At 42.6% G+C, this 19,808-nt stretch overlaps 1 protein-coding gene across 3 annotated transcripts in view; it reads left to right on the top strand.

Annotated features, from left to right (window-relative positions):
• Positions 1-17,875, top strand: part of LOC110978847 (nuclear receptor subfamily 0 group B member 1-like) — a 51,091-nt gene extending 33,216 nt beyond the window's left edge. For all 3 annotated transcript variants that reach the window (XM_022234143.2, XM_022234141.2, XM_087146365.1), the window contains exon 3: positions 13,314-17,875. In XM_022234143.2, coding sequence (XP_022089835.1) covers positions 13,314-13,555 — 242 coding nt within the window. In that variant the 3' untranslated portion in view covers positions 13,556-17,875. The remainder of the gene's footprint in view (positions 1-13,313) is intronic.
• Positions 17,876-19,808: the final 1,933 nt, after the last annotated feature.

Below are 19,808 nucleotides of genomic sequence, written 5' to 3'. Positions count from 1 at the left end.
AGGGCTGTGAAATCTCTGTTTTTTAGTGAATTTCCGCTGTTTTGTTGAGTGTCGAATTTCATTTCCACTTTTTTGCCATCAAAGGATGAGATTTTCCTCATTTTTCTTCCCTGCACAAGCGCCGATGTTTCCCTTTTTTCTTTTTCCACAGACCCCACACGAGGGCCAGGCCAAACTTTGCACGTCCTTTTTCGGACACCAAACAGCACTGGAGCGCTGCAATGCATGCGACTGCATCTATTATACATGTACACATACACGTGCATACAGCGTTTACATATCTGAACGGGCATACATGTACACGGCGCTGCTCGAAGCGCAAGCCTTGTGTGTAAGCAGCATCCTGGAACCATCCAGTCATGTTGTTATTGGCTGCCAATGAAATATCAATATTCATGTATGTGTCAGTGGGATACGTTACAGCCGTTCCTGCGTTAGCGGGAGCAGTGACTTAAAATCACCACTATAACTCGCGGTAGCGCACATTTCACTGTGAATTTACGGCTTAAAATAAGAATAGTAAATTTTCGCTATGGCCGATAGAGGGCTTCATGACGACTGGCACGGGTGCGCAAAGTTCTTGTGTCACATATTATCATACTGGTTTTACGTGCTTTATGTACATCATTTTATACCAGCTTTCTCTCAATTTTCGGACGTAAACTCAAACCCCACGTAAACCCCACGTCCTATATGCTTCACACTTGCAATTTAAGCAGTTTTCAGCTATTTTTTTAGGGGGTACTCTGCTCGCACCCCTGTGTGCTGGAATTGTCAGAAATTTAACATAAAAGGTAAGAGTGAGCCATGGCTAAATTGAACCTGGTCACTAAATAAAAGGAAATGGCAGAATTGATGTTAAGATGTCAAATCAGTCAGTAGGGTGAATACAACTTCGTCAGTAAGAGGTCTTCATCTGTGCACAAGCCAGAGTGAGGTTCTGCCCTAAATTCATCTGTTCTCGTTTGATGGTAATCAGTCGATGGAAACATCTTTCAATTTCAAGTGTATGCAGAACAAATAGAAGTCTGATTTAAAGAACAGAAAAGTCCTTTTTAATAGAGTTGTAGAACTTTTTTCCATTGCCTCGAGTACATTGACTCCTGCAATTTGTTTGTTTCAAAACTAAACATGCCTGTTTTGGTCGTCAAATTAAACGCAGTAACGATCTCACACAGCTGCTAAATAGACTTCCCTTCGGTGTTGGAATGCCACGGATTGCCTGGTACCCACTACTGGCCAAGCAGTCACGCCCCCAGTGACCCACTTCTCAAGGTCACACCAGAGGTTGGAGAGAGAACAGGTTATCTCAAAGACGGAAGGGGAGGGGTTGGTACTTTGCCAGCCTGCCGACACCCTGACACGGCATGCACCTCACCAGAAGGTGTAAGGCTGTACCATTTCCATTTCAGGAAAACAGTCAGGCTAAAAGTGTTCACCTGTAGGCATACATTGTATGTACAATTGCAGTGCATTAGTTAGATATGTTTTTTCCGTATTGTCAAATCATATTTTAGTATTGCTCTTTTAATATGTAACCGAATAACCAGATATTGGAACAAGATATTGATTGCAGTGTTACATGTACTTGAGAGCATGCTTGTGCATAAGATGCAGACACATGTACATGATACATGTGCCAGTAGTGAAGAGGTTGTTTTTTTTTAAGTGAAAAAAGCAATCAAACATTTGCTATTTCCATCGATTACTTGAATATCATGCCAGCGTTTATTGCCTTCTATGCTGTTGGACTTGGAATTGTCAGGAGGAGCAGCCTGTTTCAAAGGAGTCATTCTGTGCAGGGAGGAGACAAGAGAGGGCGCTCTTGACAGACAGCAGATTGAAAATCAAGATGTTGGGAAACCGGAGCTGGAGACTGACTGCCACTTTGGTGTCGATATGCAGGCATGTCTGCAAAATACATGTCCCTGGCTAAATTTTTAATTGGGCATTATTGGCTGTAACTGTTGTACCGGTACAGCTTTTCCTCCTCTCACCACCTTTTAATACATGTGATCTCGATCATTGCACTTTTCTAATGAAATTTTAAAGGCCTCCTCAAGGACCTCCACTCCCCCCTCCATTATTCCTGCCTCAGAAAAAAAATAAATATTTTAGATCTTTCTCTGACCCACATTTGATACTGATGACTTGAATTAATTTATTAGCCCGATTCTTGTTGTCAGTAACATTTTCTCGGTCCGCTTGGCTGTGCGTTCGAGAGGCAAGCATATATCAATAAAGAGTGGTTCATCTTGCTGCCATGCGTCCTTGTAGACTAACAATGGCCGCAAAATGAACAGTTGTGGAAAATTCTCCAGGCGACCTCCCAAGTCCTTCCCCTTGACAGCCCAGACTGGTTTGCCTTCGTTGCGGCGTTCCCAAGGCGACTTCCATCCAGAATTAAAAAGCGATACATGTGTATCTCTCTCTGTTGTCAAACAGTTTTCTTTCAAACAGACGGGAGAAATGAGATTGGGACGACGGGTAAATTTGATTTGCCTTGCCTTGAAGGAAATGAGACCATTTTTTTTCTCCTGTCTTTTATTTTTCTGTCTCTTCATTTCAGTCCATATTTTTTTCTGCATTATTATTGTTGTTTTTCCCACTTGCCGCCTGCCCCACATTCCTCTGTTTAGGCGATGCATCTCCTCTCAGTGTATTGTTCCCGCCGTGGTGTTTAAAAGCGGTCCACTTTCCTAATCTGCATCAGGAACAAAAGCCGAAAGGGGGTCACCTTGACCATACCTCCGAGTCACCACCAATTATTGTCCCTCCCTCAAATTCAATCTCCTACGGTTGGGTGGGGGGGAAATTTCACTTAGCGAACCAGCCTTGATCTTTGTCGCAAATTGTTGTCATTTCTGTTCGTCTTGTGCTTGACCTCATCCTGTCTCCCTGGGATGATTGCATTTATTGTACGGCTCTTCTTTCTACTAACTCGGTCAAGTTCCTTCCCAGTGTTGCCTGCTTTCGGCTTAAGTCTCGCAGCAAGTGACGTGTCATTTTTACATATGTACAAAGATTTTGTATCTTGCCACTGTTGGTTTCTAGGGTGGGAATCCCCAAAGGCTCAGATTATTTTGTACTGTGTTAGTACATGGTACCTGTTCCCATGTTATCCTTTTTATGCATTTCACCCAAGGGACCACAAAGTTCTTTTTATAAATGTTGTTTCTGATGACATCTCACACACCTGTACACCTGTCCAGACTATTTAAGCAGTGCCATTTCTGTTCATCGCTCCTTTGTACCAATCTGACGGCAAAATGCCAAGAACACAATGAATAACAGGTGGAATTACCTACCCTCATCTACTGGTGCTCCTCTTTCTTCATAATTTCCCTCCCCCTCCCCATTTTTTTTCCCCCAAGAAGCCCTAATTTGTAGGTGGTAAGAGAAAGAAAAAACAAACAAAAGAAATTTAGAAAAACTTGCTTAATGGTACATGTAGATACATGTACATGTATGATGACTTATATTGTTGGATAATGCTCAGCCCTTTCCCTGAGCATTCCGGCCTGGGAATACCCATGGGTTCACTCTACCCATTTCCTTGTTGCCTTCCCCTCCCCACAGATGTACACTTGTATTATAAGGTGTAACACCCTTCTGTGTTTTATGCTGTACTCAGCCTACAGATCTCATGAACCCTTCAAGATTTTACTTCTTTTTGTATGGTCTGTGGGGGGGGGGAATAGCATCCATGTGCAAGTGGACAAAGGTAATTACAGCAGGTGTGTTGGTCAGGTGCAAGTGGTGAACACCTCTTGGGTACTGATTCTCACTTTCATCCATGTTTGGGGTTCCGGTTCTTTTTTTCTTCTTCTTTTCATGAGGATAATTATAGGCATATATTTCACCTTGAATTTTGGCTTTTTTTTTTTCTGGCACAATTGCAAGCGTCCCCATTTATAGAATTCTTGGATTCTGCCAACCGGCGCATGTCGCAACCTTCATTACTGAGCGCTGATGAGCAGAATGAGTCAACAGGTTTTTTTTTTGTCTGGCATGGTGATTGCATTTCAAAGGACTTTTCTATGCGCCCACCCAACTGACGAGCCTTGGGGTAACTAAACTAAAGATCAGGAAGAAGTTGTCATGTAAGCACTGGTGACAAATATTACTGAGCATCCGATGGTGGATTGATACCAAGGTCATAAGTGTTGGAATTTTGGCTCCCCCCTTCTCTCCTTTTCCTGTTTTTTTTTTTTTTTCTCCAATCCTGTCACCAAAGAATGCACCTAATCAATTACTTGTGTCACGGAAGCAACACTTCATTCCTCTTGTCATACCTTTAAAGCAGTTGGGGAGAATATAGGTTAAGTATTCATGACGTTTGATCTACATGTATGTGTGTGACTGCGGGTGAGAGCGGACAATAAAAAAAATGGCCGTGATGGGATCGTCGGCAGGGGTTTGCTGGCAACCGCTTAGTCACGTAAATTTCTTTAAATACACACTTTTTTTTTTTTTTTTTGGTGGTTGGCACTGGATTTCCTGTCTGCTGTTTCAACACCTCCTCCACTCGTCTCGAGACCCACAGCGGAACAGCCGGAAATTTCTGAGTTGTCGTCTTGAAGCGAGAGGTGTGAAGGTCATGGCTTATGATGCCCTTGTCGCTAAGCCTAAGGTTTTTCACGGTCATGGCTGTATCCTTGGCCGAAGATCTTGTTAGTCATTTTTTTTTTCTATCTCTGCTATACGCGTCTTTCTCCCACCCATCGCAATTCACGGCTGGTTTTTTTTTTAGCAATTTGATTAAAACGGCGGATGGTTCATCACCCGATGCTTTCTTGTGAAATGCCACATTTCTTCTTTTTTACCTCAGGTAATTTACTTTGTCCAGCTCAGTTTTCTTAAGTTGATTGGAATCTCAACTTTTACTGAGGCACCTCATGCATGCCATCGAGAGCTACACGGTGATGCACATATAAATGTAATAAAATCATGAAATTTCATCAAGTAAATTTGAGCTTTCTGGGGAATTCTTCAAACTGTAGGCCTATGGGGAGTATTCTGTAATGGAGCAGTCGATGATCTTCTGTTCACAAGTACCCCTTGTTGTGAGAGTCCTTTGTGCATGCGTGCCTCCACAATTCCAGTTGCAGAAACAATCATCAGAGCTTGAAATATTTTGCAAACGGAAGTTACTGTCACGTACAGCGTACCATACATTGTTCTGGTAACCTCATAATAATACCCCACTGGAAAAAAGTCTCGCTTCACTGGCAGAGCTGTTGTTGCGTTCGGTCATTTATAGTTTCTTGCCGTTGCCTAGTTCCCTACCTCTCCAAACTGATATCTCCTGCCATGTTGCCACAGCTAATTTGGAATCGAGGTGTAAAAAGCACGAGAGGGAAACGGGGGGGGGGCTTTCCTTGTGAGCAACCCCCCCCCTTCCCCCACGCCTCCAACTCCGACACCCAAGCGTCAGGAAACCGGGAATTAAACCGTTAAACCCGACAAGGCCAATCAGCATGCACCTTAAGCTGGCCCAGCCTTCTGCACCTCGTAGACCCTGACTTAATAAACGAATAACAAGAATCTGTCGTGTTAAAATGAGCGAGTAACCTGCGTGACCGACAGTCTTGAATGCTGACAGAAAACTGAATTCCTGTGTAGTGGGAAAACTGTGAAAAACAAAACTCATTCAGTCTGTGCCTGCCTCACTGAGGGCGCTATTTACCCCATCTTTATACAGTAGTAACTGTGACTTGTTTTATCCTTATCCAACTTCACTGTTTGTGTAAATGCATCTAAGGGCAGTGCCATCTTCTCCTAAACTCCATTCTATCCTGTCAACATCTAAACCAGGTATCGAGAATTTGTGTTGAGACCATTCCTCTACACCAAATTGTTTTGTTTGTGCGGTGACATACCAAGATAGTTCAATTGAAATTCATGCTCCTGGTTTCCCAACAAGACAGTCATTTTTGAAAAGTTTAACTCAATCTTTTTTGAAAACTATCAAAATGGAATGCTGAGTTGAAAGTTCAATTCTGACACTCAAAAAGATATGTCAGGCAAAAATCCTCTGACAGGATGAAATTTGTTTTAGGTTACATTTAAACACGAACAGGAAGTTTCAGAGAAGTCAGGCTTTTTTTCTTTGGTTGCTTTGTGAGAAACTAGATCAAGGCCTATTCCTGTTAACTGTGTCAGCCTTGGATGACTGAGGTTTCATCACATGAACCTGACGAATAAAGAGGCTGGACCCAGTGGTTCAAGGCCAGCAATCTGAATCCTTTTGCCACACAGTTCCTCCCCCCCCAAGTGGGAAAAAAAACATGCTCTCCCATCTGTGATATTGTTTACACTGGGAACATTTGGTCTGTTGATGGGAAAATACCGGAGTTGCGTTTGGCTTCCTGAAAAACTGGAAAACGAAAGGGGAAAGTCATGTTGCTCCTTGCTTGGCACAGTTTTGGAATTTTAGCAGTAATGGTTCTGAAAAAAGAGGGGGTGGGAATGTCAACTGGATTCGCCGAGCATTCATCGCAGTCTTTGTTATCTATCTTTTCTTTGAAGAGGTGCAGTTTTGCTATGGTTTTCTCTTCCCTTTTCTTGGATTTTCTAAGGCTCATGTGCATGTGGCAGATTGAAAGGTTTGCCTAACCAGACCATTCCAACAGAGGGCAGCAGACAACCATTTAGACATGGTTGACTGAGTGGAGAAGAAAAACATATTGCACATGCTCATGTGTATCAGTTTTCCTTCTTCTAAAAAGAAAAAAAAAGCTTTTAACGTAAAAGGGGCACATGAAATGGGTGCTGATTTCCTTTCTAAAAATTTTGTTGTAATCATAGTGACCACATGCATGAACATATAGGAGTTGTCATAAAAGTGTACATTTCTGGGGAGAAGAGTCAACAGAGATGATTGCTGTGTTAAATACAGGCAAACTAAACATCCACCCCCTCCAAAATGGTTCCAACAAGTGGTACCAACTGGGAAACAGGAAGTTGTACCAGCAAAACCAAACAAAAACCACACAATCAAGTGAATGTACGATTGATGAGGAAGTTAACCGGAAATGTTTATCATGCATTGTTGCATGTACATGCATCGCATTGCAGTAAAATTGCTTTTACTGGTCCAAAGAAAAATTGAAATATTCAATCACTAAGCCCCACCCTCTCCCATAAGGTAAATCAAGACTTGAAGTGGTTAAACAAACCGTGGAAACTGGGTAAGTAGTGAATTTGTAGACCAAGAGGAATGACTTCAGAGTTGGCAGGATAAAGCTTCAAGACCGATCTCTCCTGCAGCCGAACGCAAATGGAGAGCGAGTGTGGCATCACCCCCCCCCAAAAAAAAACACTGGCAGCAACATTTGCCGGAGTTGAAAAGCATTCACCTCTTTGCACGTCCGCTTTGTGAATATTTGATCAGACTTCACAAAACCACGTTCACTCTGGCACCAAGTATGAATTGGCCTGTAGAGGCTGATGCACGTGCTGCGTGTATGTTATGTCAAATGATCCGTACATGGTATTTGGTTTCAGGAATTTTACGGGGGGATATTTTATGTCAGAGTAACAGAGTCTCTTTCATACGTCTGGCTGTGTAGTCGGTCGTTCCTAGTTCCTACTGGGATATACCTATTTGCATCTGAAATGTGGCCTTGTTGACCATGTTAAATATTTGTCCCTCCCCCCCCCAAAAAAAAATTGGAGCAAACAACTCCTCATGACACAGGCTCTTGGATCACTACCACAATCATTAACCCTGCTAATGACTGATTACCCAGGACAGACTCCAGGATCTGGCCATCTCATTATTACCAGTAGGGCATGTTGCAGGCGATGGTACATGTATGTTTTCTGTGGCAAGGACACTGTTCACAGCTGACAGGCAATGTTACATAATACACCCTTGCATTATTATGCTGACCAAACAAGGCCCATGGAGTCATGTTAGCCATTCCAGGGGGGGGGGAACAGCGGGATGTCTTATCAACTGGATATTCATGAATGTGCAGAGTGGCCGCTGTGTTACATCATGCGCTGTTATTTTAGAAATCGTGTTTGGCATGTTCCTGTCATGTTTCTTTCCTTGTGTTTGCTTTCTTTTTAAAAAAAAAGAGTCTTGTGGTTTTGATTTCATATTTATCCAACCAGACTGATTTCACAGACCTTTCTGTTTGTAGGGCAGATAAGACAATGCACATCGTGTGCATGTAGGTATTCATTCAGTTTTCGTGGCCTTCAGTCAAATGAGTCAAATGGCTCATCGTTCCATTGGCTGATAGTTGGAAGTTGCTTCTCTGAAAAATCCCGCCCCCTCGATCGTGGGTGGCCAATCGGGGACTTCAGGGACGACTTGTTGCCAAGGTGAGCCAGGAGATGAATGGCACTGCCCACAGTGGTGGCTGGACAGTGTCCCTAATTGTTACAGTCCCCAAGGCCCAGACTCTGATTATCATGCAAATGATCTCCCATGACCAGGATTTTTGCTGGAAAGACTTAGGACTCTGGTGAATGTCACCTTGAGATTAGGTTACTCAATCAGATGGGGAGCCTCAGTCAAGCAAGTATTACACTGTGGTATTACACACTTCATTGTGCCAACAGTTTCCCCCTGAAAGTCCTGTTACACATGGGTGGATCCGTGGATCTAGTTCAGCCAGAAAACTGATGAATAATTCATCAAGGCCATCCCCCTCGGCCTGAAACACAAAAGGTCAGCCGGGCATGCATATGGAGGAACCGAGCCGTCCGTGGTTACAGAGCCTCTCATTGGATAACAGTGATGCATTCCGTGGCTTATTACCTGGCTCACTACCAAGTATTGCACCATAACCCGATCCACCAGTCCTACTCGCCAGGACTTTGCGCTGACGGGCTTGTTCTGCTAATGCTGTCTTACAAGCCCTGATACCTTTTGTGCTGGGCTTGCTGTACACGTGGGCAGTGTCGTGCCAGTGTTTCTCTACTGTGTTGTCACTCGTCTTGTCAGTGCCAAGGGAGATGAAGAACCGCATCTAACCAGGGAGTGTGTTCGACCCTTTGCTGACTGATTTGTTTTTTAACCAGCTTTGTTCTGCCTTTGTACTTTTGGAAACAGTGCCCTGCATCCTGTGTGCTGGCCAATCTTCAGTGCGTCATTCAGTAATTCTGTCACAAACCATTAACACGCCAGGATAACTTCCAGCCAGTCTGTCGGCTAACTCTGCAGCTGAAAGAGCCTAACAGTTGCCATTCTGTTCACAGAGGAAGAGAGCGTGTGACTGGATCACCAGCAGCTCGTACATGCACTTGAGCAGAATTGGTTGTCCATTTTCGTTGTGTTTCCTCAGGAAGAAGCGTACCACTGAATCCCCCTCCTGAGATGTACATCATGTCCGAGGCCTACGCTGAGTCCAGTCAGCCCCTCAACTTGGTCCAGCCCTCCAAGAGCAAGGCAAAGATGGTGGCTCGGGCTGCGGCAGCCGCGGCCACTACCACGCAGTGGTCCGCCGTCCACCGCGCCAACCCCAGCTGTCACTGTCCCCAAATAGACTCCAAGAGCTCCATCCTGTACCGCCTGCTCACAGACAGTTACTACAACGGCACGCCGTATGCCTGTGCCAGCCCCCACTGTCTGAACGGCCTGCCCAGCCCCCGGGAAAGCAAACTGAAGATCCTTCTTGAGGAGTCGAAGAAACAAGCCGTGCAATCGTAGTAGCTGGGTCACGTACAGAGACAGTTTATAAGTGACTCTCACCAACATTCTTAAGAAGAGTATGTACATGTAATTTATTTATCGTTATTTATTGGTTTATTGATCAAATTAAAGCAGCAACAGCCCCACCACTTCAGTGACATTTTTAAGATGAATGTGTTCGATGGAGTATTTTCATTCAAATTTATGGAAGGAGAATGTGTATACGTGTATATATGGTAAAAAGATGATTAGTTTGTTGGTCTTGATTTGGGTGCCAGGGACGGGCGCCGTTTGTTGTGTGGTGTTTTTGGTTGAAGTTTTTGTTTGGCGTGGTTCAGCTCCTGACGCAAATCATGTCCGTGCTCACAGTGATAATGCCTGGCATTTTCTCCAAAGTTAATATTTCTCAGTTGAAAACCTTGTGGAGAATGTTCTCCCCGGCAAGCGTTCCGTTAGAGAATACTACGTTTGTTACACAGGCACATTGGACCTCACAGCTTGCACCGTTTTGTCATTTTGAAAAAGGTAAAGAGAACTTGTCAAGTTTTTGTGCAAATTGTTACAAAGACCTTATTTACAATGCACCTGTCTGTGCCACTGTCTACAATGTATGTCTCTAGACACGTTCGCCTTTTGTAATTTTACAGTGCTGTCAACCACAGCAGAATCAGGAGCTGGTACATGTCAATAAATGCCGCTCTGTCCAAATGGCAGCCCCATCTGAAAATACCAGCACTTTGGTTGAGTGGGTCCATTCAGTGCGGGCACACCATTTCAGTGGGACTCCATCCTGGCCTACGTGCACAGAATCTGGGCTTTTATGGCACTCGAGAGATTCTGCGGCTTGTGTTCAGGCTTGCATTGCCGATTTTCATAAGACGGAGATATTTTTAGTGACTGTTTCACCGACACCCGTCTATTCTGTTCCACATGAATGTTCCTATCTGTAGTATTATGTCAACATCATTCTCGTTTGTATCTTCTAACGGCTTTTAACACAAGAGAGCAATCATCTGTAATCGTACGAGGCATCCAATTCAAACGTGGCTGTTACCCAGAAAAATGTTTCCATTTGATGCGGAGCACCTTTTTAACGATCTCTGAAAAGATCATTTGTAGAGAATTTCTGTTCCGTGGATGGAATCTACTCATTATTATGTCTCAAATTCAGTTTGAAGCAGTTCAGTTGATGAACACCGAACTTGCCAGTCACCTTCCCTTCGCTTTCTCTTGTTGCACTGGACTTGGACCCGGCATTTTGCATGTATCTTTTTCGTTGGAGTTGCCTCATGGACAAACACTTACTTTTTATATGCCCACTGCGGTTTCCATACATAACATAAGATTTATAAGAAAATCGTTGGGATGCATGTGAATATTTACAGAAAAAAAATGAAATGCATTAAAGATATTTAATGAAATAAAACTTAAGTTGGAGGGAGTTCATTTGATTGAGTTGGTTTCTGTTGCATGTTTACGTTGTTCGGTGCGGAGATTTTTTTGTTCGGGACCAAATGTTTACTTTGGTAACAAAAATGAATATTAACGTTAGAAAATGTTTAAGAACCGTTTTTTGTCCAAGCTTGCTTCTTGATTACAAAGACAGAACCCAGAATAAATGGCAGGTTTTCAGGGTTGATTTCACTGGCGCTGAAAACAGTGGATGGCCTCGCTGGTAATGACAAGCACAAGTGAGTTGGCCTTGCCTGGAAATCAGACAGCTCTTATTTTGTTTCTTTTTTTTTTTTCATCTCTTCTCCCTGGGCTGTAATCAACATCTGTCCTTGTTGTAAACCTGGGCCTGCAACTAATAGTAATGACCTTGGCAGGCTCGGTTGTCCTTGAATGTCTGGAGCGTCCTTGAAAGAGAGAGTTGGGCCATGTGTTGTTTTCATTCCCTGTCTGTTCTCCCCCCCCCACACCCACCCAAAATCGTTTGGGTAATGTTACTGTTCTGATCAGAGCAAGGTCTCCTGTGCTCGTGCTTGTGGTGCGATTGGTTTGCTGATCTGAGGCTGGCCCCACGCAGCCAATCGGGCAGCCAATCGCATTGCAGGATGCACAGCTGTGGCATTGATTTACCGGTTGTTGCATCCAGGGTTTTTTTTGGGGGGGGGTGTTGTGGGGAGTTTTTTTTTTGGCTTGTCCTCTGTTCTGGTTCCTCCATGTATGTATTGGTTCTATATTGTCAATACTACGAATGTTTGTGCTTTTTCACTCAAGCATGAGTAAGCTGGGCGTGTGTGGGTTTGTGTCTCAGTTGGCTAGAACAGGTTGGGCCTTGATTTGAAGGGAGGGAAAAACCGTAGGGGTTTAGTAATCTTAATCAGAGGATGATTTCTGCTCAGGGTCAGAGACCCTTGAGGGGATAATACTGTTGAAAAAAAAAAGATTTCAATTTAAATAGCATATGTTTGTTTTAGCCGTAGCCAACAAGACAGTAATTTTGAGTCACCAGCAATGAGTTCAATAATTGCCTCATCCGTTTAACGTTCTGCTTCAGTCTGAAGAGAAATAAAACAAAATTGAATCTGACTTTCCTATGTATTTTTTTAGAGAAAGGATTAGAACATCTACCTTCTGGGTAAAAAAAAAGATCATGGATTATTCCTTATTTTGATTTTTGGGGGAAAAAACAAATATATAATGTACGCACCCTTTTTTTCATCTGGTGTGGTCACATGAGTTCAGAAGATGATTGTCATCCAGTTTGGTTTCCTCCCCCCCTTAAAATTCTTTCTTGAGGATTTGGGACAGTTTGGAGAATTTAGGAAGGTCGAGCCTGGCTACTGTTACTGAAAAAAATGAAAGATAAACTCGTTTACTGTTAAGTGCCTGCACATGATTTTTATTGTAGAATTCAGGAAGATCTGGAACCAACATGTCGGGGGAGTTTGAATTGATATTTGTAGTCAGTGTGGATCAGAAAATTACGGATGTTTCCAATGTTATGATAAACGGCTGAGGATAAAAACCACATCGGCAAATCTGTGCCCCCTGAAATTTCTTGATTGGCCTTCACGTGCAAACGGAGCCATGCAGCTTGCTCCGTCGAGCGTATACACGGAACCTCGCAAAGCAAACAATGGAGCGGACCCGCATGTGGCTTCTCCTTGTCCCCAATCACTCGAAATTAATTAGTCACAGTACGCACCACGCCTAATTAGGCACAACAAGTATGATTGGCCCTCCTCCCCCCCCCCCAGCAATAATGGAGTGCCGCTCTGTATGCTTTTTTAAGCGGCGACAGTCAGTCAACAGATGAGCACACTGACATAGCCAGGGTTTCACATAATGGGAAAACATGCAGGAACACACTGAACAACACGGGACATTTTGATTGACAAAGTCTAAAAATAATGTTCCTGGATGCAAGAGCTGCAAGAATCAATTGAGCTTCTTTCAACTTGACATTAACTTTGTTTCAAAATTCTAAAGGTTTTGTAAGAAGAGATTTTCCACCAAAATATGATCTTCAATCTGCACTCTGAAATGTTGGACCTTTTGTTTTTTTTTGTTTGCTTTGTTGTTTGGATGTTGCTTCTTTCTCCTTGGAAGCAGCTTGTAGCATGATTTGACTGAGGTACTTTTCAAGAAAGGAAAAATATACGATCATTGATGGACCTTTTCTCTTCTTTATTTTGGTCATGTTTATTTTCTGTAGATATTCCAGGCTTGGTAGACCCAGCTATGGTGGAGACTCTTCAGAGCGAGGCCCAGCTGCGACTGAGCGAGTACGTGGCGGCCACGCGGCCTCGGGACCCCCTGCGCTTCGCCCGGGTGCTGCTCAGTCTTCCCCCCTTGCGCAACATCCGCTCCCGCGTCATCAGCCAGCTGTTCTTCCGCGAGCTGATTGGTGGCGTGCCCATGGAGGACCTGCTGGAGCAGATGATGACGGCACACTGAGGACAACCATGCGGTGTCCCCTCGGTCTGGGGCCCCTCTGCACGTCCTCGGTCAGACGGCCACAAAATCCAAAGTATTCCAGTGTGCATTGGCAAGGGCCAACTTGGGTTTGGTCATTTATTTATTGTTTTCCCAATCCCCCAGTTGCACTTCTGTATACATAATGCCGTGTTTGCCACAGACGAGGTTTGTAAAGTGACTTGTTATTTGTGCATTGTTACACATGGTTCGCTGTGAGTGCCCGAGTCCTGAACTCTAGTCAGGTGCTGTGGTTTATGTTTCTCCACAGAGCCGTAGACTCTCACCCTTTGTAGTTTTGTATAAAAGGGAGAGGTGCATAAATGTAAAGAGTGGATCGGTAGATTTTGTCACTTCCTGTTGCAAGGTCTGCGGTTCCTGCGACCTCTTAAAATAAATAAATAATTGAAGGCAATAGCTCGGTAGATTGAGAAAAAAAATTGTCGCAACTGGAAGGTAAAATCCTCACAAACCCAAGGTGTGCCAAGTTCAAAACTCATTGGAGTACACCCACCTGAAGCCACCGAGTTTAATGACCAACATTTGTTACTTGAATAATAGATTTAAAGGAAAAAAAAAAGAAACAAACAGATGATACAAATGTGTACAGACTACAGAGTGAATTCATATTTTATGTGTAAAAGCAGGTTGACTCTCTTGCATTTACCAAGGGTTATAGAGTGACTGGTTGGCCAGTCTGTGTTAAATAGTGAGCAGAAAAATTGTATCGCACAGTCGTAATAAATAACGTAACACAAAACCACCCATTGCATACATCAACTATTTTTTTATTCAATTTCACAGAAACTTGATAAGTCTTAATGAACGGTGACATTAGATGATCACTTATATTTTGGCTTCTCCTGTGGAACACCGTTGGAATACCGTTTTTATTTTGTTTGTTTGTTTGTTTGTTTTTGCAAATCTAAGTTGAATTTGATTCCACCATCAGTGCTATGTGACTTCCTCTATCATACATGTGAATGCAAGGAGACCATGCATGTCTACGTTTCTCAGTTGGCAAGCAATTTCCCTCGAAAATCCCACCTTTTTTGTCAAGCTTCTCATTGGTGGGGGACCTACATGTATTGCCCCCCCTCAATTCCAGGCTTCTGGTGTGCATATCTGCATAAGTCCATTTTATGACAACAAGAACTAAAAACTGGTCGTTCACAGAACTGTAATCATCCTCTTGGCTTTGAAAATTCAACAAAAAAATAATGCCAGTATGACAGGATGTGTTAGAATTACCGACTTGGAGGTGGGAGATTTGGGATTTTGAAAGATTTTCCTCAGAATCTCAGATAATGACAAGAAATTGTGGAAGGATTCAGATGTTACAGTTCATCTTTAAGAAAACCAAAAAGTCCAAAAGAGCAGCTGCTGTTTCAGATATCTCACTTCAAAATTGCAGTTCCTTTTTATTTAATGGAAAGTAATAGATGGGGGACCTCTCTCTCTCTTTTTTTTTGGTGGAAATTTGTCGTCTCAAATCTATGCATACTGGTGATGTCAGATGGAGTTTTATTTATTCAGTTGGGCCATCGGTTGATAGGCTGCCATATAACTGTACAGTAATGTGTATCTCTCTCCCACCTAAATCTGTAAGCAAGTCGAGCGATATTGTACAGAGGTTTGAACTATTTGGAGTTTCTTAAAAGATGCTTAGCGTGTTTTGTGTGCCGTGTGTGCGCGTTGGTTTGGTCCATTACTATTTTTTTTCTGATGGCTTAAAGTCAGTGTTGTCTTGGTGAGATGTGTGATGCATTGAGGGCACTTAATAAGTAATGTCTCGAGATGAAATTAGGCGATACCTGGTTGTGTGTTACTCAGTCTGAAGTGATCTAGTTCTAGAGATGCCGTTCAGAGTTTAAAGGGGAAAAGAAAACAAGATTTTTCTGATTGTTTTCAGATTTTGCAAATCTGTCTTTGCAGCTCGTTGTCAGCCGAATAGTGCTTGATTTTAAATGCAGTTTCCGTCTTGCTAGTGATATTTTTTTGTAATTGGGAAGAACTGGAAACACTTATGCCTTGTCCATGTACAAAGGAATTCTCCCTGCGTTACCATGACAACCCCATACAAATCAAGGTAAATGGTACAGGTAGTATTTAGATGGTATTGCCAATACATGTAATTATTAAAACGAATTGTACCTAATATGGGTCACGCTACAAATTTAAGGTCCGACGTGTGTCATTTTTCCGGTCCCCTTCACAGCTGATCTGTTTAATTTGACAAAGGATTTATCACTGAAATTGATTTCAACTATTTTTTTTTCTATTTCTTTGGTGGGTCACTTTTTGCATTACTTAATCACTCTCGGAAAATTAAAGACTGGGGTTCTGAACTTACAGAAATCGACCTCAACGTGTTTCAAAGATCATTGTTGCAAATTCACGTACCAAATGTCACAAAGAAGCTCAGAATCTCTCGTGTCAATTTGTTTCTTTCGAATTAGTAATTCAAAAAGGAGTGCGATGCTTTGAAACGATTCAGCTGGAAAGTTGTTTTCAAAAAAAAAAGTATTAAGTTGTGAACGGTTCCCGAGGGGACGATGTAAAAAAAAAAAAGAGAGAGGAAGTGTTGGGGTAATTTATAGACCCGGAGTATTTATTGTAATTAGTCACGTTAATTTATGATCGGAAAAGTGTTAGTTTAAAAAAAAGAAGAAGCGAAAATTCTTCTGAGTGTTGTCTTATTTTCTGTGTTTCTTGTAACAGTATAGTGGAGTAGATTCCCAAGGCTGATTTAAAATTCGTTGGTTGAGTTGCGCCGAATTTTTGTCCTTGACAGCCGAATTTTACGAAAAGTGCATGTCTTCTACTGAAATATCGTTGTTTGCTTCAGAGAACAATATTTTTTCCAAGCGAAGGGAAAGAGAAGGGATTGGAAAAAAAGGTGATGTTATAAGCGCTTAATCAGAAAGATAAGGTCAGAGAAGATATTTTTGTTGTTAAAAAGCCGAGCCTCACTGAAATACTGTTTGTTTATTATTTTGTAGCTGTAATAAGGGAACACATATTATAGTGTATAAATATTTAAACCGAAGATATGCGTTTACGTTTTCGCTCCCGTTGTAAAGACGTCTTGTGTTTGCCTGTAAATACGTCCAAGAGAGAAAAGTTGTTTGCGTCCTTCCTCATGAATGACTGGATATATTTGTAACTTTCACTTTGTCATCCAATTTACTTCTGTTTTTCGGGACTGTTGTACAAATACACCTATCTAGAGTTCCTGGCACTTTCGGGAAGTGCCCTTTTAGTCATCCGGTCAGATCTTTTATTTTAATAAACAGGTCCACCTTATGTAATGGCCGTCCAGAAAAAGAAACTGGTTTGGCTAATTTGAAAATTCTAATTTTGATCTGCATGCTGCAAGAGACTGACAGTGGTTGCTCTGTTTGGAGTGTTTCTAACACTTCGGTTGTCTCTTTTTATTATCTTGAGTGTTGATTACCAACTTACCCAACTCGAAACAAGTATTGAGGGTTGACCGAAAGAAGCCCCCCCACACACACACACCCTCCTACCCATGTTAGCGTTGCGTATCTAGTGTGCGCATTTCTGTCTTCTAGTGTCGCGAAGAAAATTTGGTGAAAATGCCCATTTTTTTCTTGAACGGTGAACATTATTTTTAAGCTGGTTTTCTTTGTTGTTGTTGATGGTTTCCTTGACTATTCCTCTTCCTTTTGCTGAAGATAATCTGACCCTTAAATGTCCCCAAATCCGATTTTCAGGGAGAGGAAAACCTTGTGCGGACCTGGCTGGGTCCACGGAAGGTTCACACAACCTGCATTGTGTGGACCTGCCTTAGGTCTAGGTCTACACGAAGATGGCGAGGTTTTCATACACACACGCTTCGTAATAACGATGCAGTCGATTAATTTTCATGTCTTGTCTGAGTTTACTAGTGCTCAGATATTTCCCAGGGTCCTTTCAATAAGAAACACACTGTTCTCGAAGATTTAAGGTAATCATCAATTTTCCAGGTTTGTAAGATTTTGTAAATATGTAGTATTAGATCAACAAGACTTACACGATCTCAAATAATATATTGAAAACGTCTCAACAAGAGAGAAGCTGTTTTGTGTGGGTTTTTTTAATGCTTTGTGATGTTATGGCCAAACAAAAAAGAGGAGCCACTTGTTTGGGGGAAAAATTAATAATGACTTAATTACAATGGACTTGGTTCACCTTTTGTGCAAACAACAATTCTTTGTGTCTACCTATCCTTGTTAATCTTTATTGTGTTGTTGGTAAATAAAAATAAAGTCAGACAACAGAACTGTATGAACAAAAGAATTGTACGTTGCATTTTTATGTTTCACTTAACGTGTTCGCAACTTGAGTGGGACTAGTGGCTACATGGTCGGAGGATTCAAATTGTTACATGAAGTATGGGAAATTTTTTAAGTTGAGAACAAAAGGCATTTTTGTTGCCGAACGGTGGGTCTCGTTTTAGGGGAAAAAGAGGTTTCACCATCTAGAGACCGTCTCTCAAACGTGCAGAACAATCAAGGCTCAATTCATCGAGCGATGCAGACTTTTTTGCGTTGTGGCTAATTTACATATTCTATTTGCTGAATTGTGATTGGGTGAAAGTTTGCACTTGCCTTTGACGACCTCCCAAACGCGACGCGCCCTACCTCCTTTTTAAGTGTGCGCGTGCGCGACTTAGAAAACATTACCACATACCTCCCTTGTCCCCTGTTATTGTGAGTATAATTCTCTCAAAATTCCAAATAAGTTGTGTTTACGAAGTTTGCTTGTTTTTGCTTTGCCTTTTAAACAACATCACTTATTTACGTTATCATTTCTTGCTCAGAATTCGAAACGATCCAATTTTCTTTCCACCTTATGGAAGAGGGAGCAGTCAGTGAATGTGGTTCAGCCACGGACTTGGGTTCAGCTAGCCCGCGCATAAATTCAAACAAAATGGCCGACACGTTGGATAGGGTACAAATTGAAAGTTGTTGGTGGAAAGCTGCAATTCTCTGTATTTCTCCGCTTCTCTGCTGCATATGTAGTGGACCTGATGCGCAATTACAGTGCATGACCAACCTTGGTTTCATTACCCCCGGGTACTGGCGGTAAGTTCAGTGTAAATTTTGCCTTAAACGATCTTCCAATCCTGGCACATGTAAGTTTGTGATCATAGTGTTGTCAGGTTGCTGACATCATTCCCAAGATGCCACTTGGAGTGCCTATGACACAATCTGCACACTACCTGGGAGTTTGCTGTCTTAAGATATGCGTTTCTGTTTAGAAGGGAAAATGTAGAACTTCACAGTACATGCGGTAGTGGTGTATGTACCGTACCATTACCAGGGGCAGTACTACTACCCCAGTTTGGACGTCGTCTACTGTACATTGCATTGCGATTCGTAGTGTAAATGCGACAGCGTCCAACCTGGGCTAGGGTAGTACATTGTAAAAACATTTCCAGTACACCAGATGTCCGACATTTTGGGGGGCTGGTTTATTGGCATATCAGTGCATGCTTGAAGGGTTTCCCTCAGATACAAGAGTCTAGTTTCAGCAGTGACTGAAAAACTGCGTCAGCGGTCTAGACTAGCCCAGCCTACTTGGCCTGGGAGTGGATTTTCCTCTTTGAATTTCCCAATGCCACAGAGTTGCAAGGCGTCACGGACCCTGTCCGTGAAGGCATATAGTATAAAGGCTGCACATGTAACATGTACACGTTGTCGTTGGCGTATTTGTACACATGACACATCACGAGCATGAGCTTATGCGTTAATTGTGGCCTTGGTTGCCAGTGACAGGGAGGAAAAAAATGTAATAACTGGGTTGAATGATGTAAGCACTGCAAACTCCGCGACTGGCTTCGCAGACTGTGTGTAACTACAGTAAAGGCACAGTCTAAAAATAACAATGGACCCTCGTACGCATTTCAATTTCCCGTCAAAATTTTCACGGACACATTTCGCCACTCATTATTTTCACCTCATTGGTTGACATTTTAAAATGTTTTGTCCACATATTTATAATCATTTATGGCGCGACTGGCCTTTTTTGGGGGGGTTCATCCGGGCTTCGTCACTGTGTAAGTGATGGACACGTCTCCCACCGGATGTCAGTGCCACTGCATGCACTGTCGTCGCCATCCCCGATCGATAATTTAGAATCTATTTATGATCCTGTGTTTTTCCCCGATCCAGTTACAATAAAAGCTCGTGGCCACGGATGACACGGCTTTAATTCCAGTCCATTGATT

Source organism: Acanthaster planci, linkage group LG15 (genome assembly GCF_054643075.1).
Source record: "Acanthaster planci isolate LZ-2023a linkage group LG15, COTS_SCS, whole genome shotgun sequence".
In the NCBI taxonomy this organism is placed as follows: Eukaryota; Metazoa; Echinodermata; class Asteroidea; order Valvatida; family Acanthasteridae; genus Acanthaster; species Acanthaster planci.
This window is presented reverse-complemented; position numbering and strand designations above follow the sequence as displayed.